At 34.8% G+C, this 19,438-nt stretch overlaps 2 protein-coding genes across 4 annotated transcripts in view; one reads left to right on the top strand and one right to left on the bottom strand.

The window, feature by feature from the left end:
- Nucleotides 1-877: 877 nt before the first annotated feature.
- On the bottom strand, nucleotides 878-6,775 carry RpL11 (ribosomal protein L11). 2 transcript variants are annotated; one of them, XM_069849603.1, is made up of 6 exons: nucleotides 6,759-6,775; nucleotides 6,337-6,486; nucleotides 5,899-6,048; nucleotides 5,660-5,807; nucleotides 3,741-3,835; nucleotides 878-981 (listed from the first exon to the last, which is right to left on the bottom strand). In XM_069849603.1, exons 1-6 carry the CDS (start codon nucleotides 6,762-6,764, stop codon nucleotides 946-948), a joined length of 585 nt encoding a protein of 194 aa, XP_069705704.1. In that variant the 5' UTR covers nucleotides 6,765-6,775; the 3' UTR covers nucleotides 878-945. The 2 variants fall into 2 exon arrangements, with proteins under 2 accessions (XP_069705704.1, XP_069705703.1); XM_069849602.1 differs by lacking the exon at nucleotides 6,759-6,775 and adding an exon at nucleotides 6,616-6,633.
- Nucleotides 6,776-6,824: 49 nt separating this feature from the next.
- The window catches only part of LOC138716471 (dynein regulatory complex protein 1), a 39,610-nt gene continuing 26,996 nt past the window's right edge, over nucleotides 6,825-19,438 (top strand). Inside the window, exons 1-6 of one of the 2 annotated variants that reach the window (XM_069849589.1) lie at nucleotides 6,825-7,060; nucleotides 10,767-10,872; nucleotides 14,514-14,718; nucleotides 15,123-15,316; nucleotides 17,243-17,452; nucleotides 18,124-18,263. In XM_069849589.1, the coding sequence (XP_069705690.1) occupies nucleotides 6,969-7,060; nucleotides 10,767-10,872; nucleotides 14,514-14,718; nucleotides 15,123-15,316; nucleotides 17,243-17,452; nucleotides 18,124-18,263 (947 nt within the window). In that variant the 5' untranslated portion in view covers nucleotides 6,825-6,968. Of the gene's footprint in view, nucleotides 7,066-10,766; nucleotides 10,873-14,513; nucleotides 14,719-15,122; nucleotides 15,317-17,242; nucleotides 17,453-18,123; nucleotides 18,264-19,438 lie in introns of both variants that reach the window. The other variant, XM_069849590.1, reaches the window with a different exon arrangement.

Below are 19,438 nucleotides of genomic sequence, written 5' to 3'. Positions count from 1 at the left end.
AAATGAGTGAGATGACAAGTTTAATTTCTTTATCTTTGCTTCACTGTTATCCTGAGTGCTGAGCGCAGTTGAAGTTGAACTTTGAAAATTGTAATTAAAAAACTAACAATATAGGGTAGATACAAAAGACTTGCAAGCCAAGTTAAACTCTGTGTCTCAAAAAGTCTGACATAAAATAATATTCCAGCAAGCTTATAAAAATCAGAAAAAGTTTCGCGGACCACAGATTGGTAACCACTGTCATTAGTATTCTTCATTCAGATCCAGATAATCCAGTTTTCACTTTTTTAATGAAAAAAAATGACAAACTATGTATTTAGTCCTATTACTTGACAACTCCCATCCCTTTACACCCATTTCTTCCATAAAATTCGAAGTAATTTTAAATACACTTACGAAATTTAATTCATTACTGCAGCTGGAAAATGTTTTGAAGCACAAACAATCACATTTCCTTGCGTAATTTGTGCACTCTTCTGGATACTGAAAAATTGGGTTGCATAAAAATGCCATTTTTAGTGGAGGGGTTGATCTAGGTATTTTTCTAGAATGGTATGTTGTATCAATATTTTATTTCAGTTTTGTAATCTTGATTTAATAATAATTAAATTTATTGTAATCATAATGAATGTACTGTACATACCATCTACTCAAAAGCCTAGATCATAGTCTGTAAAGAATTGATAATTGGTTGATGCACTCTTGATGCAACTTCAAGTCGTGATGTCAAGTCCCAAGTACCCACTAAAAGCAGAACTCATACCTTACTTCCGTACTTATGTTTGTGCATAAAATATATGGGGATACGAATTATGGGAGGAAATACAGTAATACTGGAATTCAGGAGATTTAATGTTCTATAAATAAAAAGAAAGACTTTACTTTCAAATAGTTTTATTATTAATAATGAACCAGATAAATATCCAGTATTCACTTTCAACCATTTTAATTCTTCTTACCAGGCAGAATGACACCATCATACTGAAAAGAATACAACATTACAAATTAGAAGATTTTATTATAGATCATATTTCTGCTTGATTTATCATACTAATATTGACTGCTATGCCAACATCCTGCTTAAGAAATCCAAAGGATTCAGTTTATTTAGGAACAGAACATTAATAATACAGGAAAAATGCATGTGTGTCCATTTAGCTCTACTCACGCTGTAAATTCCGTGTATTTTGCATGTAGATCTGGAAAAATATCCTTATATAAAATAAAAAGCTGAACTTGCATTGTATTTGGGGGGGGGGGGGGAGAAAAAAAAAAGCCGAAAGAAAGGCATACGCAAAGAATATTTAATGACCATGTTGCCACTATGCAATTGCAATGCCCCTCCTTGCTAACGAATTGTACTGTATATTTAAAATACTCTTCGTTAAAAAAGTAGATTTTTTTTTCAGTAAGGAAACAAAATTATTTCTCATATTGACTTTTTCGTAAAAATGGAATTTGTTAAATCGAGAAAATTTTAACATTATATTATATTTGGAAAAGAACGGAACAGAAAGTAACTTCATAATATTGAATATCTTTTTATACCGGCATTTGTTATTACATTTCATTGTATTGGCTGTTAATAAATACTATAGTTCCTAAAGTAAAAGAATGTTACTATAGTTCCAAATTGCCTGTCATTATTATAAAAAATGTACATTACCCAATCAAACATTTAAATAATTTCTGGGGGGAAACTTTCTCCTCCCTGTCTATGACGAGAGGGAGTTAGGAGAAAGGAGGGCAGAGGAAAGAATACATACACACATGTATAAGGCATTAAATACAAATGTAAATATTCTTCTCTGTAAGTAACACTCCTAGTACTTTGTTGTAGGAGTGAGTTGCAAAAGAAGGTTTGATATAGCACACGTTGACTAAGTAATACCTCAAGAAGTTCAAAGGTATTACTTGGTACCGAATTGTGTGCAATAAAAATTCAATTTAAATGTTCATTCTCATTTCATACTGTACAAAATAACTACTACACACCAAAGTTAAATCTGCGTCAGAAAAGAATTTAAATCATCATTCCCTCTTCCTCTGGTCTTTGTGACCTATGAGTAAATACTGAGCTGATAAAGAGGTGTTTACTGTTCATGCAAGCAAGCTGTATGAGATAGTGGTGAATACAAGTGCATAGGAGGTGCTGAAAGTGTTGTACCCATATAAATACTGTGAAAGTGTTAATATTATGCACCGTATTTCTTACATTATATATATTATCTCACTCCTTGCATTATCTCTTGTAACATGACCTCACTCACAGATGAAACAGTAGGTTGCATACTAACGAGGTATTAGCACCTCCTTGCTTGCATTCACGGGACGCAAATTTAACTTGGGGGTGTAATATGTACTTACACAATATGATTTGAGAGTTTGTATTACTATTCAGCCATATTACAGTAGTCTCGTTAATCCGAAAATCTGGTTATAGCTCGACCAAGTTAAGTCTGCAAGCCGAGAGGGGAAGTTGGAGACAGTTCTGTAGTGAAAGGAGGCGGTAACGAGAGGAGACCAGTATAGTCTCATATGACAGCAAAGTTTTCCTACTGCGCTTCAGTTCATAGAACGGTAACAATTTAAGATGCTTTGAAATAGACTGTACTTCTACTTCTGCCTGACAGTGAGGTTTGGCGTTCTGATTGGCAAGCATGGGCGTAGGAGAGTAAGTTGCATGAGGGGGGGGGGGGGAGGCTGGGAGACAGCGTAACTGTTGCCTTTATCTGAAGACAATGACAAAAAATGCGTGCGCTCCATAGTGTATTTTAAACGATGTGCACACATTGAAATCTGAGCGTCAAGTGACCTATGTGGCAACTGTGTTTTGCCTCTACATTCCATCCCGATATCCCCACTCGCAGACTTGACTTGGACAAGCTGTAATCTGAACAAAATTATTTTAAGAAGAAACTAAATTTATTGTAATAGTACAAAGTAGCGAGAAGAAAAAATGTATAAATTCACTCAATTTCTTTTACTTTAAAAAATTATGAAAATAGCACATTCAAGGGTACTTACAACAATTAGTGTTTTCTGTACATAATTTACACATCTGTCATGCTCATAAAATCAGTAATTTTCTGTTGTTGTAATGAAGTGAACCTGTTGGTTGTGGTTCTAAAAGTAGCAACAGAGTACTCCCACTACCATCTCTCAAAGCTCGTGAATAGCATGCATTGCATTATAGGAAATATTTAGGTTAATCCGAAAATCTTGTAATCCGAATAGGTCTTGGTCCGAATTAACGAGACTCTACTGTACTTAAAACAGTTCAGCATTTTGAAGAAAAAAGTTCACATATCCTATTTCTGAATTGTTCACAAGTGACAAAAAATTCTTTTCTATGAGATACATTTTCTGTGACTGAAAATAATTTTTTTTTCCTGTAATTGTGAATGTAAATGATTAATGGATTCGCATTAAACAAGAAAAAAATTAAGACTTACTTCCTGCTGAACATTTTCATTTCCAAGTACAGAAATTATTTTATGGTATCTCCCTTAGTTACTGTTCAATTTTCTGAGTTGCTTAAGATTATGTAGAACCGAACAGTATTAAATCTGTGCAATTTTAGTACCATTTTACGTGTATGTTTAAATTTCAGACTAGTTCAATCAACGAATACACACAACATTATCGAAGTTAGTCGATGTATAGCAAGTTTAATTTCATATGAACTCGGAATATAATCAATAATGCATCTCATTACAGCTGAAAAGTTTTAATAATACCTTCTGCTGAAACCACTTAATTGCATCCTCCTTGGTTAAGCGATGTTGGAAACCAACCATACCAGTTTTTCTTCTCCTGTGTGCGACATTGAAACCTGAAATATTCACACGACTTGAATGGACACTACCTCCAAGGCATAACACAACTGAAGAATCACATCACAAGCTTAGAAGTTATTCTGTTCCACCCCTTCAGTAACATGTTCAGTAAAATCGTGAACATGGGTTGCAATTAAGGTGATATGTTCTAGCACTCTTTACTAAGTAAAACCTCTATATATAGTAATGGTCATACTTGAACAAGAATGCATAAGTCATTAATGCTGAAAGTATTTTTTCTAAATTTTATAATATGCTGGCATTGAAGTCTGACATTCACTGTCAGAAAAAGCAAGGTAAAGGTAAATGTGAAATTCACTGACTGCCACAAAAAACTCAACATAAGGCATTTGCCTTACGGTTGAGGAAAAACCCTGAAAAACCTCAACCAGGAAATTCAACCCGACCGGAAATCGAACCCGGGCCCTCTGCGTAAGAGATCAGCTTTTCTATTCATTTACGTGTACCCTAACGTCCCTTTTAATCTGCAAGGTTATTTCACTTCCATTCTATCATTTTTCAAAATTCGACCAAATAGTTTTTAAAAGATTAGGCCTAGTTTTTTCTTTACATAAATGGGGTTCAAAAACTTAAATTTTAAATTATACAATAATAGATGTTCGTGAAAACTCTCAGAAATGTAAAATATATGTTTCTAAAATTGGCTTTTTGTGCCAGCCAGTATTATACTACGAAAAAAATATTTGTAATGTATAACATACAGCTGTCAAAAAAAAAAAAAGTGACCACACTTGTGAACAGCTGAAGTCCACTTCGGATCACAGTGATGTTACACGATGCATGCACTTGTAGAATCATACAGTTTCAGAACTATGATGTTTAAGCAGGAGTCATTTGATATCTGCGTCTTGTGGAGCAGCAGTAGTGTGTTAGTGGGAAAATTTTAGAACATGGATTGCACCTACCAAATTATGTCTTAAAATACTAAAAAGGGCAGATTTGTCTGCGTTTGTCGAATGCGCATCATTATATTTACGAAAAGGCACTTTTCAGTGCCAATAATTTATTTTGTGTGCACAAGGTTGGAATTTTGAAGTAAGAGGGAAAGGGTGCAATCCGTGTTCTGGAGTTTATCCGAACCCGGGCCATCTGGTTTTGCAGTCAGAGGCGCTAACCGTTACTATACAGGTGTGGATTCTTTAGCAATACAAATAATATTAAGGTAATAATTTATATTCTATTATCGTTCTCTAGAGATATAAATAATATTCAAGTTATCATTTATATTCTGTTATCGTTCTTTAGCGATATAAATAATACAAATTTAATGTGAAAAGAGTGACGAAGATTTGAAACCGAGATGTTGACATCTAAATTCCGACATTCTTCAAACTGAGCTAAGGAGGCACAAGTAAAGCATATGCGGAAAAATTGGTCCAATCCTCCTCCAAGACGTCCTGATGATTTGTGGAAGGTCGTCCAAGATGCCTGGGATGCTGTGACTGAGAACAGTAGCTATTTGGAAAGACTAGTAGATTCTATGCCCATTCGACTACTAAAATAGTCATAAAAGAGACAGGAGCAATATTTTTTTCTCTCTCAAAAACAAAAAATAAAAAAATAAAAACACTAGGTTGTGTGTCGAACGCATGAACACCAGCTCGGAACACTACCACTACGCTACAATAGTAACATGTAGACCACTTCAATTATAACTGTAGATATCAGGCCATGTGGCCCAACAACATGTAACATCGCCTGCCTCCGAATTGTAGCGAAGATACCCGAAGGGAACTTAGCATCTAGAGAGCAATCACTTTTTCTCTTGACAGCTGTACTGTGCTGTTTTACATTCTTACCTGGCCGACCCAGTACAACATAGAAATCCAGACCATAAATTCCAACACTCGGATCATACTTGATACCCAAGTCGATATGTTCCTGGATCCCAAATCCGAAGTTACCAGTATCTGAGAAATTATCTTTTCTCAACTCATATTCTCGGACCTAATTAAAAGTAAAAGTTTGTGTAAACAAAATATATCATGTAATCAAAAAATCAGAATACCCAGAAACGTTAGTAAATCAATTTAATAACCTTAAGTCCTCGTTCCAGAATTTCTTCTGCTTTGGCACCTCGTACAGTACAGTGTACGGCAATCTTTTCATTACGACGGATACCAAACGATCGTACAGTATACCTTGCCTTAGAGAATACAGGCTGCTGTCCTGTAAGTGACTCCAACACCTAAAAGGGGCATACAAGAGTGAGCATTAGTTAATATGCAATAATGGAGTAAGAAATATGTTAATAAAACACTTTCAAAATAAATATACAATAATTGGGTAAGAAATATGCTAATAAAACAGTTTCAATGTTCCTTCCCGTTTGCTCCATGCCGATAAACAGTACAGAGAAGGTTAGGTAGGATATATTCTCGCACATTTTGACTAAGTAACACCATAAATAATTCTGGTCTCACTTGGTACCGATTTATGTGCGTTCAGTTAAGAGACAGAACATGTCGTAACTCACCTTTGCTGCACGTGTCAATCTATCACCAGATTCACCAACACAAATATTTAGACACAACTTGCGAATGCGAACCTCACGCATTTGATTTTTAGCTTTGTCCTTTGGCTCCTTACGGAGCTTTTTCGACTTTGCCGAGTCAACCTTTTTGTCCTGAAAATGTATTAAACAAATTATATACTCATATATTTCAATACTCCACTTCCTTTATTCAATACATTCGCAACATGTTCAGACACGTCTGAATGTTAGGTTACGTTATTCTAAATCAACTTCCACTACCATATCAAATAATACAACAAACTTCTATTAATAACACACACTACAGTAACTAAGCAAAATATGTCAGTACAGGGCACTAATATAGAGAAATAGAGAAGATGATAATAGATATTCTTATATTACACATTAACAACAACACTTACGGCCATCCTGTCCACTATGAAGGAAACGCAAAGGCTTATGGGTATGCATATCGGGCAAAACAATTGCTGCTCTTCCGTCGTCTGTTGACGGCTGACGCGTACATATACAAATTCAACATTTCAATGCTTCATTTCTAGTCGCGTACTTCGTGAATTTCCTGAATGAAATTCGCTTTAAAACATATAAAGAAATATTGTAATAGATAAAAAATGGAAGAAAATACAGACGAGGATAAATCGCGAATAATAGAACCTCAAACAACTTCTCCGAATTCTAATGAACAAAATCATCATGTAAAATGGTAAGGTGGGATATCAGCATAATTAGTACAAAACATAAAGGGGTTTCTCTGTAAATAGCGGAACAGTCTTTTGCCGGCGTACCCTTTTGCCTAAAGTTTACTTCAAATTAACTAAGTCATAAGATATTTTAGTGATTGGGTAAAAAACGTTGGCCAACACGTAATTGGGTAGGAGAGGCCTATGTTTACATATGTCATTTTTTTCATTAACTCGACTTAACAAGTTATCAAAACTTTTTTTTCGTTATTTGTCTTTTATATGTCTCTCTTTGCTCCGTTTCCCTTCCCTCTCTCTCTCTTCTCTTTTCTTATTTTTTTATTTATTATTTATCTTGCTTGTATTACTTCTGACTTATCATCTTACATTTAATTTTAAATTATCTCGTGCAGTCGCCGGGATTCGATGTAACAATCTTTTGGTTTGCAGTCAGACGTTTTACCACTGAGTTATGAAGAGATTTGGCAGACTTACTTTAAAATATTTCACTTTAATTAACTGTTGTTTATAAATACGCATCAATGGATGGCGGCAATTCATACAATGTCTGCTATGGAAATTTGTTTTTATCCTACAAAATTCTTATATTTAATTGGTTGAAATTGTAAAGACGAGGCAAGTACATTAATTTGTAGTAGGACTATCTCCAATTCGGAATGTAATTGTGTGTTTGTTGGGGGGGGGGAGCTCTCCCACACACCCCGCTTGTATGCTGTCGCTCCCAAACCCTCACTGACGAGCATTAAAACCAATTACACATACAAAAACAAGTAATGGGTATTTCCAGTGAAGTTAAGTTAGCGGAAAAAAAACGGCAAGTCTGAAAATCTGCAAGACTGGTGCAGCTAAGCTCTTTACTAGATGTCGAATGCGCATATTATAAGCAGTAGGCGACAGGAACCAGCCACTGCAACGTTCCTTCAGAACTACCCTTATTTTTTTATGTATTTTTTTAAAGGCTATATTCTCAGTTTATGAAGTTGAAGCTGATGGTGAGAGTATATGGACAGTAGCCTATAATGAGCTGAGCTTTCACACCTTATATTCTGTATCCAAGTTCTCTTCAATATTTCATCCTTTGGAAACTTGGGAATGGACAATTGTCCCTCTCACTAGTGACCACTTGAAACAAAACATTCTCTGATTATTGCTTCTACTATTGCCTTTAATTTGCATCTGTGGCCCTTAAAACAATTTGGAATGGTGACACTATGAACTTACCCACTTCACTGTTGTTATGAGTGAAAAGATTCGTAATATTATTATAATATGTATGATTTGAAATTTTCACAGTGATTAATGTGGTGCAAAGGTTTTGGTATTTGCACTGTGTCATGGATGTTGAGACATCCAACGCATCTGAAGAATAAATGAGGCGCTGACATGGGAAAGGTTGTAAGTCATAAAAATGAAATTGTACAGATGAGGCGAAAAATAGTTTTGAGAACACCAGAAAGTATATTTTATCACAAAAAAGTATATTATTGTTTAGGGAACATCAGGAAACTTATCTGATTACAAAAAAAGCTGTATTTCTGTTGAAAGAACACCAGCAAGCAGATTTTATCTAACAACACTTTATTCTGCTTGTACAAAAGTAATTAAAAATCAAATGAAATTAGTTTATGAGTTTAACAAAAACAATTTAACTTATGCCACTTCTTATTTTTCAAGAGCAAATTTTCCGATAAAACTCATGGTTCTTCTTGTCCAGAAAATCCAGCATGGTTAATAGGTCCTGCTTATTTAAGACCGGCCTCTTTGTAAGAGGTTGTAATGAGTACTGGTACATATTTGCAATGACCTGGAAAGACTGTCCTCTTTTGAAGATGTTGAACTCTTTCCGTGGTTCATCCCCCCTGGAATGACTGCCTTGTCTTTATTAATGGGAAGTCAGCGCATGAAATCCTTACTCAGAAGAGAGTGCTAATTTTGATAGGCACAGTATTAAGAAATCTATCACATTCCTTGGCAAAGTGACTAAACTCATCAGGCATCATCGTGATTACACGTAACTTATATTGGCATTTACAAGTAGCCTACACAAAGAAAATAACGAAATAAATGTAGTATATATGTACAAAAAGGAAGAATGACTTTGAATTTCATATTTTGTTGAGATAAAGATTTAACAAAAATGAAGACTTACCATTCTGCATGGAATAGATTTCAGAGGCATTCAGGACACCTGAATCACCTTTCAGACAGACAATAGCAGTAAAGCACGCTGTTTACTGTTGCACAGTGGAACAGGTCAGACATGTCGGCAAATGGTGACTTACTATCTTCCCTAAGCCATACCCCATGGACTTGACACACTTGTCTCTAACATCGAGCATTGGAACAAATCGAGTAAATTTACTGACCTACCACTGTTTCCATGCTGTTGGCACTAGCACTTACTATTTTTTTCATGACAAAGCGAAAAATCTATTTTTTTCTAACTTACAACCTTTCCCATGTCAATGTCTCAAATGATCCAATGGATAGATTTCATTCTCTTTTTCAGTGCCTTCCATGGTGCTAGAGCTGATATGCAGCTCTGTAACATTGGAAGTCTACACCTGTGGGAGGGTGCAAATATCCAAAATCCTCTCTCCACGAAACATACCTACTACTGCTAGTCATCAAAACATTTTACTTACCAGTGATGCTACTAATTGTACAAAAATGAAAATCACTGAGCTGTTAAACTAATATTTTCTATGGTTACAACACACATCTGAATGATGGACCATAAAAATTACACTTCCAATAGTCACACTCAGAAGAATGGCTGTTACACCTGTACATTTCTCCAACTGCTGGGACTGCAAATTCTAGCAATGAACAACACTGCTGTTGTTACGATAGCTATTGGTAATATCACTGTAACAACCACCACCATTATTGCTATTCTTACTGCAGTAAACCCCTTTTTAAGGAATCTCAGAGGAATTACTTATTTTTCCTTCAATAGGGGTTTTCTTTAAAAGGGGGTTTACACAAAATGGGAGGAGAAGGGCTAAAATAACTAGTACATACTAAACATGTGTGTTATAGGCTATACCAAACATTAAAATTACTTAATTAGGTCTACAACTATTATTTACAGTACATTTCACTATAATATTTTCTAACTCTTGAAATGGTTGAGGTACGAATGTTCTTCCATTTGGTTGAACCCGAATCACACTGAAACTCATCATTGAAAATTTCTTTTTTCTCTTTTATTATTCCCCCGTAGTAAAGTATTGGCAAATCATGCTTTTTTGCCATATGCGAAAGTGTTATTAGAGGAATAGCCTCCTTATTATTTTCACTCCCTGTCTGATAGTTAATTTCTTCCATTTAGTCTCCATTATAATGATGCATAAACAGCATAAACTAACAAAAAAAAAACTTGAAAACAGGATTCACACAACTTGCGAAAACAAAACAAGCAAAGCCATCACTCTGTGAAAGCAGTGCAAAGTAAGACATAAAGAACGATAAAAAAATAATGCCTCCACATGGTGCCGCATTATTGTTGATTGAGATGTGCTATTGAATATGCTGGTACTATTGATTATTACATTATTCTAACGATAATTTGGCTGGGACGTAACAGATTATTCCTTAAAAACGGAAATGTTAAAATGGAGTTTTACTGTAACAAGTAGGAGAGGATTAAGTTCAGAATTAGTAATAAAATAAGATATATAAGTATAGGTACAATTATGTTTTCAGGCAGCAAACTCCTGAGCGCAAGGAGCAGGATCCTGAGGCTGTAGACAAACAGTTGGAGGCCAGTGAAGCTCAGTTGGAGAGACTACTGCTGGAAGGGAAGGAGTTGGTGAGAGAGAAGAAATTCATATTGCAGTACAATAGTGGCGGCTCCTGCATATTTCTTAAGAGGAGGAAAGAAGTTAACAGCGCAAAATGACACCTTCTTGAGAGAAACATGCTACAAATCAGCCTACATGCATACATGTATAGCAATAATCTGTTTTTTTAAACTGAGTTTCCTAAATTGTCCAAAATATAATGTCTTTTCACTTCCATTCATTGTTGAATAATTGCACAAATTAACAATTACAAGGAAATTCACAACCTCGAAGCACACCACAGCATCACCACAGCATCACACGTGTTGGAAGAGACCAGCTACTAACACGTAACCAGAACCATTTTACGGAAATGAGAATGAGAAATAATCTGTTAGGAAAGCAAGAAAACTGCACCCACCCACGTGGTCTGTGTTGCCACATGTACATTTTACAAGTTCAGTATCACATGCTTTTGAAGAATGTCAGTTCTTGTAAAGTCATACTACCATTATTGCTCAAAGCTGCAGGTGGCCGATTAATTTTTTTTAATGTTAAAAATAATGTAGTTTGCAATACTTTCAATTTCAAAGATATTTGTGCAAAACTGACAACTTGGCTGTTGTCCTGTCTAGTAGACAATGAATGGAAGTGAATTTCAGGGGCCAAAAAGTCTGCGATACTAATGTAGCACTACTTCCTCTTTGTTTTATGTAAATCCAACTTCAACTTTCAGATATCCTCGAAAGTTTCAAACCATGAATAGTAGCTTTTATAAAGTGCAAGGAATAATATATTTTGATATATAATTAAAAAAAAATTATATGGTGTCTTTTATAGCTTTGCGTTAAAGCTGTTTTTATTGTGTCTCCTCCTAGATGTTATAATCTGGTTGAATGCAGCATCGTTAGATGGCAGCGGTAGCGAGCTTGCTACAAGACCAGTCGGTTTCTATTTCCCGCCCATGCGCCGATTCAGAGGAGGATCTCCTCCCTATCCGTTTATTTACTTGCTTTAAAACTCTGCTTCTTTCTCTGGCCGCTAGCACGCTGTTGTCTATGTGTGTTAACTGCAGTAAAGGAGGAATGGATTGACATTCCTCCACACGAACAATCTCGCATCCTTCTCACAGTTTTCTAGTAGCACATGAGTGTGTGTCGTTAAAAACTCGATCAACTGAGGTTTTCTTATAGCTGTGAACTTAAAAATTATCGGATCTTCCTCGAATTTCAAAGCATATATTTCATTTGGTATTTACTTTTAAAAGAAGAAAAATGTGAGGAGGACGTTCCTCCCTTCCCTCCCCCGAGGAACCGCCACTGAGTACAATTCTCCAATCATAAGAATGCTCTACGTGGAAAAATGGATGGTTCTTTTAATGAGATCCTCTTCTTATTTTTCTTCTCTTCTTTTTCTTCCTCATCATTCAGGTGACCCGCAGTGAGATTGTTCGTCTATTTATTTCGCCATTTGTGTACCCCTCCCATAGGGAATGTACTTTCATACTTAGAAATCATGTAAGTAGAGCTAGTTCAAGCTGGTCTATGTCGACTAGCCAATGATGGAATGGAATAGAATTCCGTTCCAATTCAACCCTTTCCACAGGGAATGTACTTTCAGACTTAGAAATCATGTAAGTGGAGCTAGTTCAAGCTGGTCTATGTCGACTAGCCAATGATAGTGAGCTATGTCACCTAGTTAAATCGTTGCGAATACTCGCTGTTGCATCACATATTACTTTCTTTCTTTCGCACACAATATTTATATCCAGACTTACTTTAAAATCATCAGAATTTCGGCATGTCGCTAAATGACACTTTTAGTACAAAATGACTTCCCAAAAACACCAGATCTGGTGACAAAATCACCAACTTGGAAAAACTGATGATGAAACAGGTCACTTGCGCCACCCACCACAGTGATTGACATTTTGTGTCTTTATTCTGTAACTTACACATCTACTGTCTCTGTCTTTAATTTATGTAACATGTGTCAAAGCAGTACTGCTGCTGGCACTCTGTTAGCTTATGCCAGCAGTGGCAAAGACTTTCTCATGCCTGAGCGACCTTGTGAAGCGTGCTATCTGTAAGGATTGTTTACGTATCTCATACCAAGGATTATGGAAGAATGAGTGTACTGAGCAAGGTTTGAGCAATTGCAATAGTGTACCAGTACCATCCATGTCAGGATTTAGGAATAACTTTATTATTGAAAGAATCTCAATGAATAAACAAATTGTGTCTGAAATGATTTATTTGCAGTATCATAGTAGTAAAAATAAACCTGTGTTTACATGTACATGGCATTTATTTTATTTCGAAAAATATACACTACCTAAAGCATGTTACTTAAGGAAAATTAATTGAATCTTTCTAGCAAACGAAATTAATAAACTATAGATCTTATAGTTTACTACCAACAGCATGTAACAAGACCAATAATTCTTATTCGTTCACAATAAATAGATATTTAATATGGTTTGCACACTGTTTAAGTCGAAATATACTGAAACAGTAGGATTAAAAAAACATTTGTTTAATTAAAATAATTCGTGAAATTTTTTCTATTCGTTTTGATTTCAGGAAGTGTCATACTGACTTCTAATGTCATGGATACTTCAAACATAAGTACTCTATTACAAAACAGTTCTTTTTTCTCTCTTTGAACAGTACAATGTAAGAACAAGGTCTGTGTATCTTCAGAACTTATTTTATGGAAGAATGGGCTTTCTTTGTTTCTTAATTTATTTTCATAATATCCGGATTAAGATATTTTAATGCTACAAGCCACAAAACAGCTTTTAATTTCGTATCCTTTATGTTTGCTCTCAGTCTTGGCTTCATACATTTCATTGTAGAGGAGAACTTTTCACAAGCATATGTAGTACCAAACATGGACAGTACATAGACTGCAAATTTACATATGTTAAAATTATTTTTTTGCACACTACATTCTTCTTGCATATTATACATTGGGCATTTTAAAACAATATTCGTACAGAAATTATTAATTCGCCATATTGCTCCCAACATTTTTATGATGTGAGGCATGCATCTTAGTAGAGGGCAGCATTTCGAGCTGCCTTAAAGTAAGGTAACTGAGTGTAGATTTTTGTTCCTATAAAAAACGGCAATAGCTTAACTGTGTAATGGCACAAAGCTCTCCACCGTCAAGGCTGTGACGAAGTCAGAAAAAATCTCCTCTTTACTCAAGACAGCCACTATAATTGTATGAAATTTATTCAGATAGATTACACTGTTATTGAGAAAAATGTTATTATTTTCTATATTCTGTTCATAATGCATGGTTATATTAACATTTTTTATTTGTATAAATAACTGCTAAGTTCGAAACAACATCATTAAAGATGTTAATAATGAGCTATTCATAACAGTACTACATTTTGAAGTTTTTTTTTTTTTTAATTTTCATTTCATTTATTGTATTCCATAGATCTTACATTAGCAATGAAGCTTTAAGATGTGGAACAAGTCAAAATTTTACAAGATTATAATTTTTTGGCGAGATGTATAACTGAAGTTCTATTACAAAACACATTTTTATACTGATTAAGAAAATATATTTCAAACTGCATACCATTTGTGCCCTAATTTGAAAAACTGTGGAAAGTAATAAAATAACTCCATTAATCACTATTGTTTTTACTCAGGTAACAAATGTTCGCATAGCAAATGATACTCGAGAAGTGAAACGAAGAGAAAATGAACGTGCTGCTAGAGAAAAGCGTTTACAGAGACTGGAAGATCAGGCAACTGAAAGTATGGATAAGTTCAATGAAGTCAATTCTAAGTGGGAAGTTATTTTGAAATCAAATGATCCCCTGAGCTTGTACCACGACATAGAAGAGCAGAAAGGTGTGTGAAATTGTCTTATATGCCAAAGGGCATCAGTATTTAAACTGATGGTGACATAATTATAAAATCCTTACTAATTATAGCCTTTACGAGATGGCCAGCACACTTTAATGTCGTACCACATTATGTGATGACAAATAAAATATATTCCAATAGGCCTGTATATAATGTACCAGTATACCTATAAAAATATAATTTATATAAAACAAAATGACAGTAAATGTTAAAATCTAAAGAAAATAAAATTCATATTAACTTTGAAATGTTATATTTAATTTTCTAGCAAATTTTTCTTTCCAAATAAATCTTAAAAAATATCGGTTGAAAGAATATCTCTTTTATGGAAAATAAGTAAACATTCAGTGCAAAGTTGTCCCTGTATATTCCTTTTCTTGCATTTACAGAGAAATGTGCAGAACTAATCGCTCAGAAGGATCAACTGATCAAGGAGCTGAAGCTAGAACTCAAGCTAGCAGATGAGCTCTTCGATGAAGATCAAAAGAAGCAGAAAGAAGACCTATGGTTGCTGGCTGAAAGGATTGACAATCAAGTCAAAGTGATGAGAAGAGGTTATAAAGAGGAACTCAAGCTTATTGAGGTGAAAATAATTATAAAAAATATACGTTCTTACAGAATCTAGTTAAAATGGTATTATTTATCCCTTTCCTTCACCCTTAAAAAGGAAAAATTTTACAGTCCGTACAAAAGAAACCAAATGACCTGGAAATGTACAAAAACTTGCTCAGACATGTTCAAACATTTCTAACAAGAGCCAGAACATGTCACATTGTCACACAATTGTACCTACACCGATTTCACCTTCCTGATACTTTACTTGTCTGTGGTGTAATAATCATGATGAAGATCTGAAACACATTCTTCTATATTATCCATCCATAAACCACAAAAGAATGAAATTAAAATCATCAGTATCAGTTGCAGTATATATTGACTACACCCCAACCCTGGCTACTAGCAACAGGCATCTATAATGAACACCGATCAAAATACCCTCAGTTCTCATGAAAAACAAGAACTGAATAGACTATAGTGGACTTTATGTTCTCAGCAAATAGCTGGATACATTAAGAACATTGCATCATCTTCAAAATCGAAAGCAAAATTATATTTTAATGTGAAACATTTATGTGCTTGACATTCAAGAAATATATAACTTGCAGTAAATATAGAAGCATAACGAAATACTCAATTTAATAAAAGAAAACCCATTTGTGTAAATGGGAGTGATTAAAAAATATGGAAAGTATAAAGACAGAAATAGTTACCGTAACTTAACATAGTCTAATTCTAAAGTACTTAACTATGGTAAAAATTTCCAAATGAATCCACTTCTCTATAAAGACATTATTATTCATTACATTTTCAAACAATTCATTGACGTCATACTGATGTAGGGTTGCCAACTTTTTTTGAAGAAAATACGGGAGACTAAGGATTCAATAAAATTTCACATAAAAAATTGACAAATCATTCCGGTTGCTAAAAAAACTTTATACTTTGGCAGCTAGGCTTAAATTAGACTATTTTGAGATAGATTTTGTCTCGCATAATAGTTGAAGTCGACTGCAGTTTGCAATTCTGATTCGATTAGATGTGTTATGCCCCTGTTTCGAACATTTGTTCAATTACTGTTCATCAGAAGAAACATCCGTTTTGTATGAGCATTAGTACTTGGTATGCTTAGAACAAAACTCGCTAGTTTTTCCAACTTTATAACATTGACGTGGTTTGATTTTAAATGGGTGAGCACTAAAATCCATTTCTGGCAAGCATAACCTTCTACAAAGACTACACGTTTTATTGCATCTTTTGAACAACAAAATTAATTCATCATATAAATCATCATCATGCACGACAAAATCAAATGTTTAGACCAATGATATTTACATTATGCAAAAATATGGGAGAAAAATGCTCAAAGCGAAAAAAAATACGGGAGCCGGGAGACTGTTAAAAGTTAGGGGTAAATACGTGAGATCCTAGAAAATACAGGAGAGTTGGCAAGCCTATACTGATGTGTACCGAATCGTTTTGAATATCAATTGCATTGTTGTCTTGCGATTAGGCCTCATGGTATGAGGAAACAGTTATGAAGTAATTAACGAGAAGACTCTGCCTTGTTAAATTTAAATGTAGGGAGTATAAAGACAGAAATGAAAAGAAATGTCAAAATTTTATTTCAAATCCCAAACAGCATAAATGTTTCACGCAATTATAGAGGTTCGATGAATCCCCTGTCACTTTTTTTCTGTAGTTTTCTCTTTCTAATGTTGCACATTTTCTATCTTTAGTCTGTCTGTCTGATTTTTTAGTTCTTTTTTCCCTGCCTTCCTGTCCTCTATTTTTTGTTTCTTCTTTCTTTATCTCTCTCCTCGTCTAAATTGTTTCTTTTTTCCGTTTCTTCTATTCTTTCATTTTTTCACTCTCTCTTTTTTTGCTTCATTGCTGTCTTGTATCTTTTCCATGATGCTACATGCAAAACTAAGTTGTGTTTTATTTTCAGGAAGTGATTGAACTTGAACACGAGCACCTGATGCAAGCAAATGATAAGAAATGGGAAGCTCTGTACAAAGAGCGTGAAGAGCTGGAAGTAACACATATGAATAAGAAGTTCGAGGCTGTTGATAAGCATGAAGAAGAAATATACAGAGTGGCTGTAGAGCACTACGAGAAATTTAGAGAGGTCAAAATCAAGTTGGAAACCGATATACAGGTCAGGCAACTTACCAAGTATTGAATATTACACTGTATTTATACGGAGACATTATTGTGATGTGAGGTGAGAAAACGGTGGATGACTCGTAGCCCACTGCTAGTGTGGTTTTCAGTGAGTGCTTAACCATTTCTCCGGCACTTCCACAATACATAACACTACTAACAATAAATGTTAAATAATTTGGACTTAGAATGCTCACATTCGTTGCTGAAAATGACCCTCATTTGCCGCCATACACAACTGACATCTTCTGATAAACGAATGAACCAAACTCTGAAGGTCCACATCATTAATGGCCTCTATTTCTTCTTGGATATAGTCTTTTACGTCACCTATAGAATGAGAATTTTCCCCATAAACCCTACCTTTTAGTGTTCACCATAAATAAAACTGACAGGGTGTTAGTTCTGGGCTTGTGAACCCACAAATTATTACGTCTTGTTTTCACACACAACCTTTTGCCTTTCATGTACGCATTACACATATGCACACGTTCACACAATGAGAATTTGTTGGTAGGCATTACCTAAATACACAATAATCACTAAACTTTATACACTAACTTTGTAACTTTTGTAAAACGATTTAAATAAGAGCCACTTCTTAGAATTCATGTGTGTTCTGAAATGCAAGGTCTCTGTTGTTACTTGACACTTTGTATTGCTCAGGTGTTGCAACAGGAATTGGAACAAGTGAAGACACAATGTCTTATAAACAAAGAGAAGCTTGTCTATAACTTCCAAGTATTGAAAAAGAGAGAAGAAGAGAATATCATAGTGCAGGCTCAACAGAAACGTAGTAGCAACAGGTTGGTACTTTGTGAATTAATCACTGCACTGTTGTTTAATTCAAAGCCAAGTCACTTTCTCCATCATCATCATCGCGATACCTCAAAACCTAAGATACTCAGTAGTATTGACCACTCCAGAAAATATTGATGCTATATATGACATGATTTTGGAGAATCGACGAATTGGGCTCAAATGTATTTCAGAGATTGAAAATTTCCTATAAACGTGTGTTTCACATCATACATCATGATTCGGGTATGAGAAAATTACCTGCTAAATGGATCCCTAAATATCAGAATGCTGATCAGAAATGACTTGGTGACAATTTTCAAGTCAGTTTACCGTCGTTTTGTAAAGGATTATTTTACCTTTTTGGATAATATTGGAACTATGGACAAAACATGAATCCGTCATTATGATCCAGAGACAAAACAACAATCAAAAGAATGGGAACACAGTGGTCCTTCCTGGCCAAAGACATTTCAATTTCAAAATTGGCAAGAAAAGTCCTTGCATAGTTTTTTTGGGGGGGGGGGGGGATTAAACATGGAATAATTATGCCGAACTACTTAGAACAAGACAAAGGAGATTGTGAAAATGTCTGCTTTCTTGATCCAAACATTTCTGGACCTGCTTAAAAATTGACATATGACTTTGAGAAATGGAGACAGTATTTCTTCCGGATGCTATTTTTAGTTCTTCCACAGTATGTGGATTATTTTTATATTCTAGTTTTTAAAGTTTTCCAGAGATAAAAGTCACAGAAGGTTAAGTTGAGGGATCGAGGGGGCCACACTTTCTTACAAATAAATCTATCCTTGAACACTATGAAGATTATCCACAAAATAATAGGCTGTATGTGCTATAGCAGAATCCTATTGGAAAAGACAAAAGTGCACTCCTTTCTGTTAAACCACCAGAATCTCGTCTCTTAATTTTGGTGAGTTAGTTTTAACTGCTTACTATATATTTAATAATATTTTATATTATATTTCGTGGTTTGTCAAATCACCGATATTGTGCTATCACCATTATCAAATTATAGGACCTTGCCCACCAGTAACCAGAATTGCCACTTTTTTGCGAGGAGAAGTTTGCTCACTCTGTAATATAGACAATCTTGAAGGGACAAATCACGAACTCTGCTCATTCGGAAGGTACTATTACTTTATCCCCTTTGCTTCTATTATTA

This window comes from Periplaneta americana, chromosome 16 (genome assembly GCF_040183065.1).
Source record: "Periplaneta americana isolate PAMFEO1 chromosome 16, P.americana_PAMFEO1_priV1, whole genome shotgun sequence".
Classification (NCBI taxonomy): Eukaryota; Metazoa; Arthropoda; class Insecta; order Blattodea; family Blattidae; genus Periplaneta; species Periplaneta americana.
The sequence above is the reverse complement of the archived record's forward strand: the minus strand, read 5'-3'. Positions and strand labels throughout refer to the sequence as shown.

Bases quoted from the DNA above. Each gene is read 5' to 3' on its own strand.
- RpL11 (XM_069849603.1), bottom strand. The intron at 6,049-6,336 runs GTGAGTTACGAC...TGCCCCTTTTAG, and splicing joins GATTGACACGTGCAGCAAAG to GTGTTGGAGTCACTTACAGG. The intron at 982-3,740 runs GTATTATTAAAA...TATTCTTTTCAG, and splicing joins TTAAGTGGTTTCAGCAGAAG to TATGATGGTGTCATTCTGCC.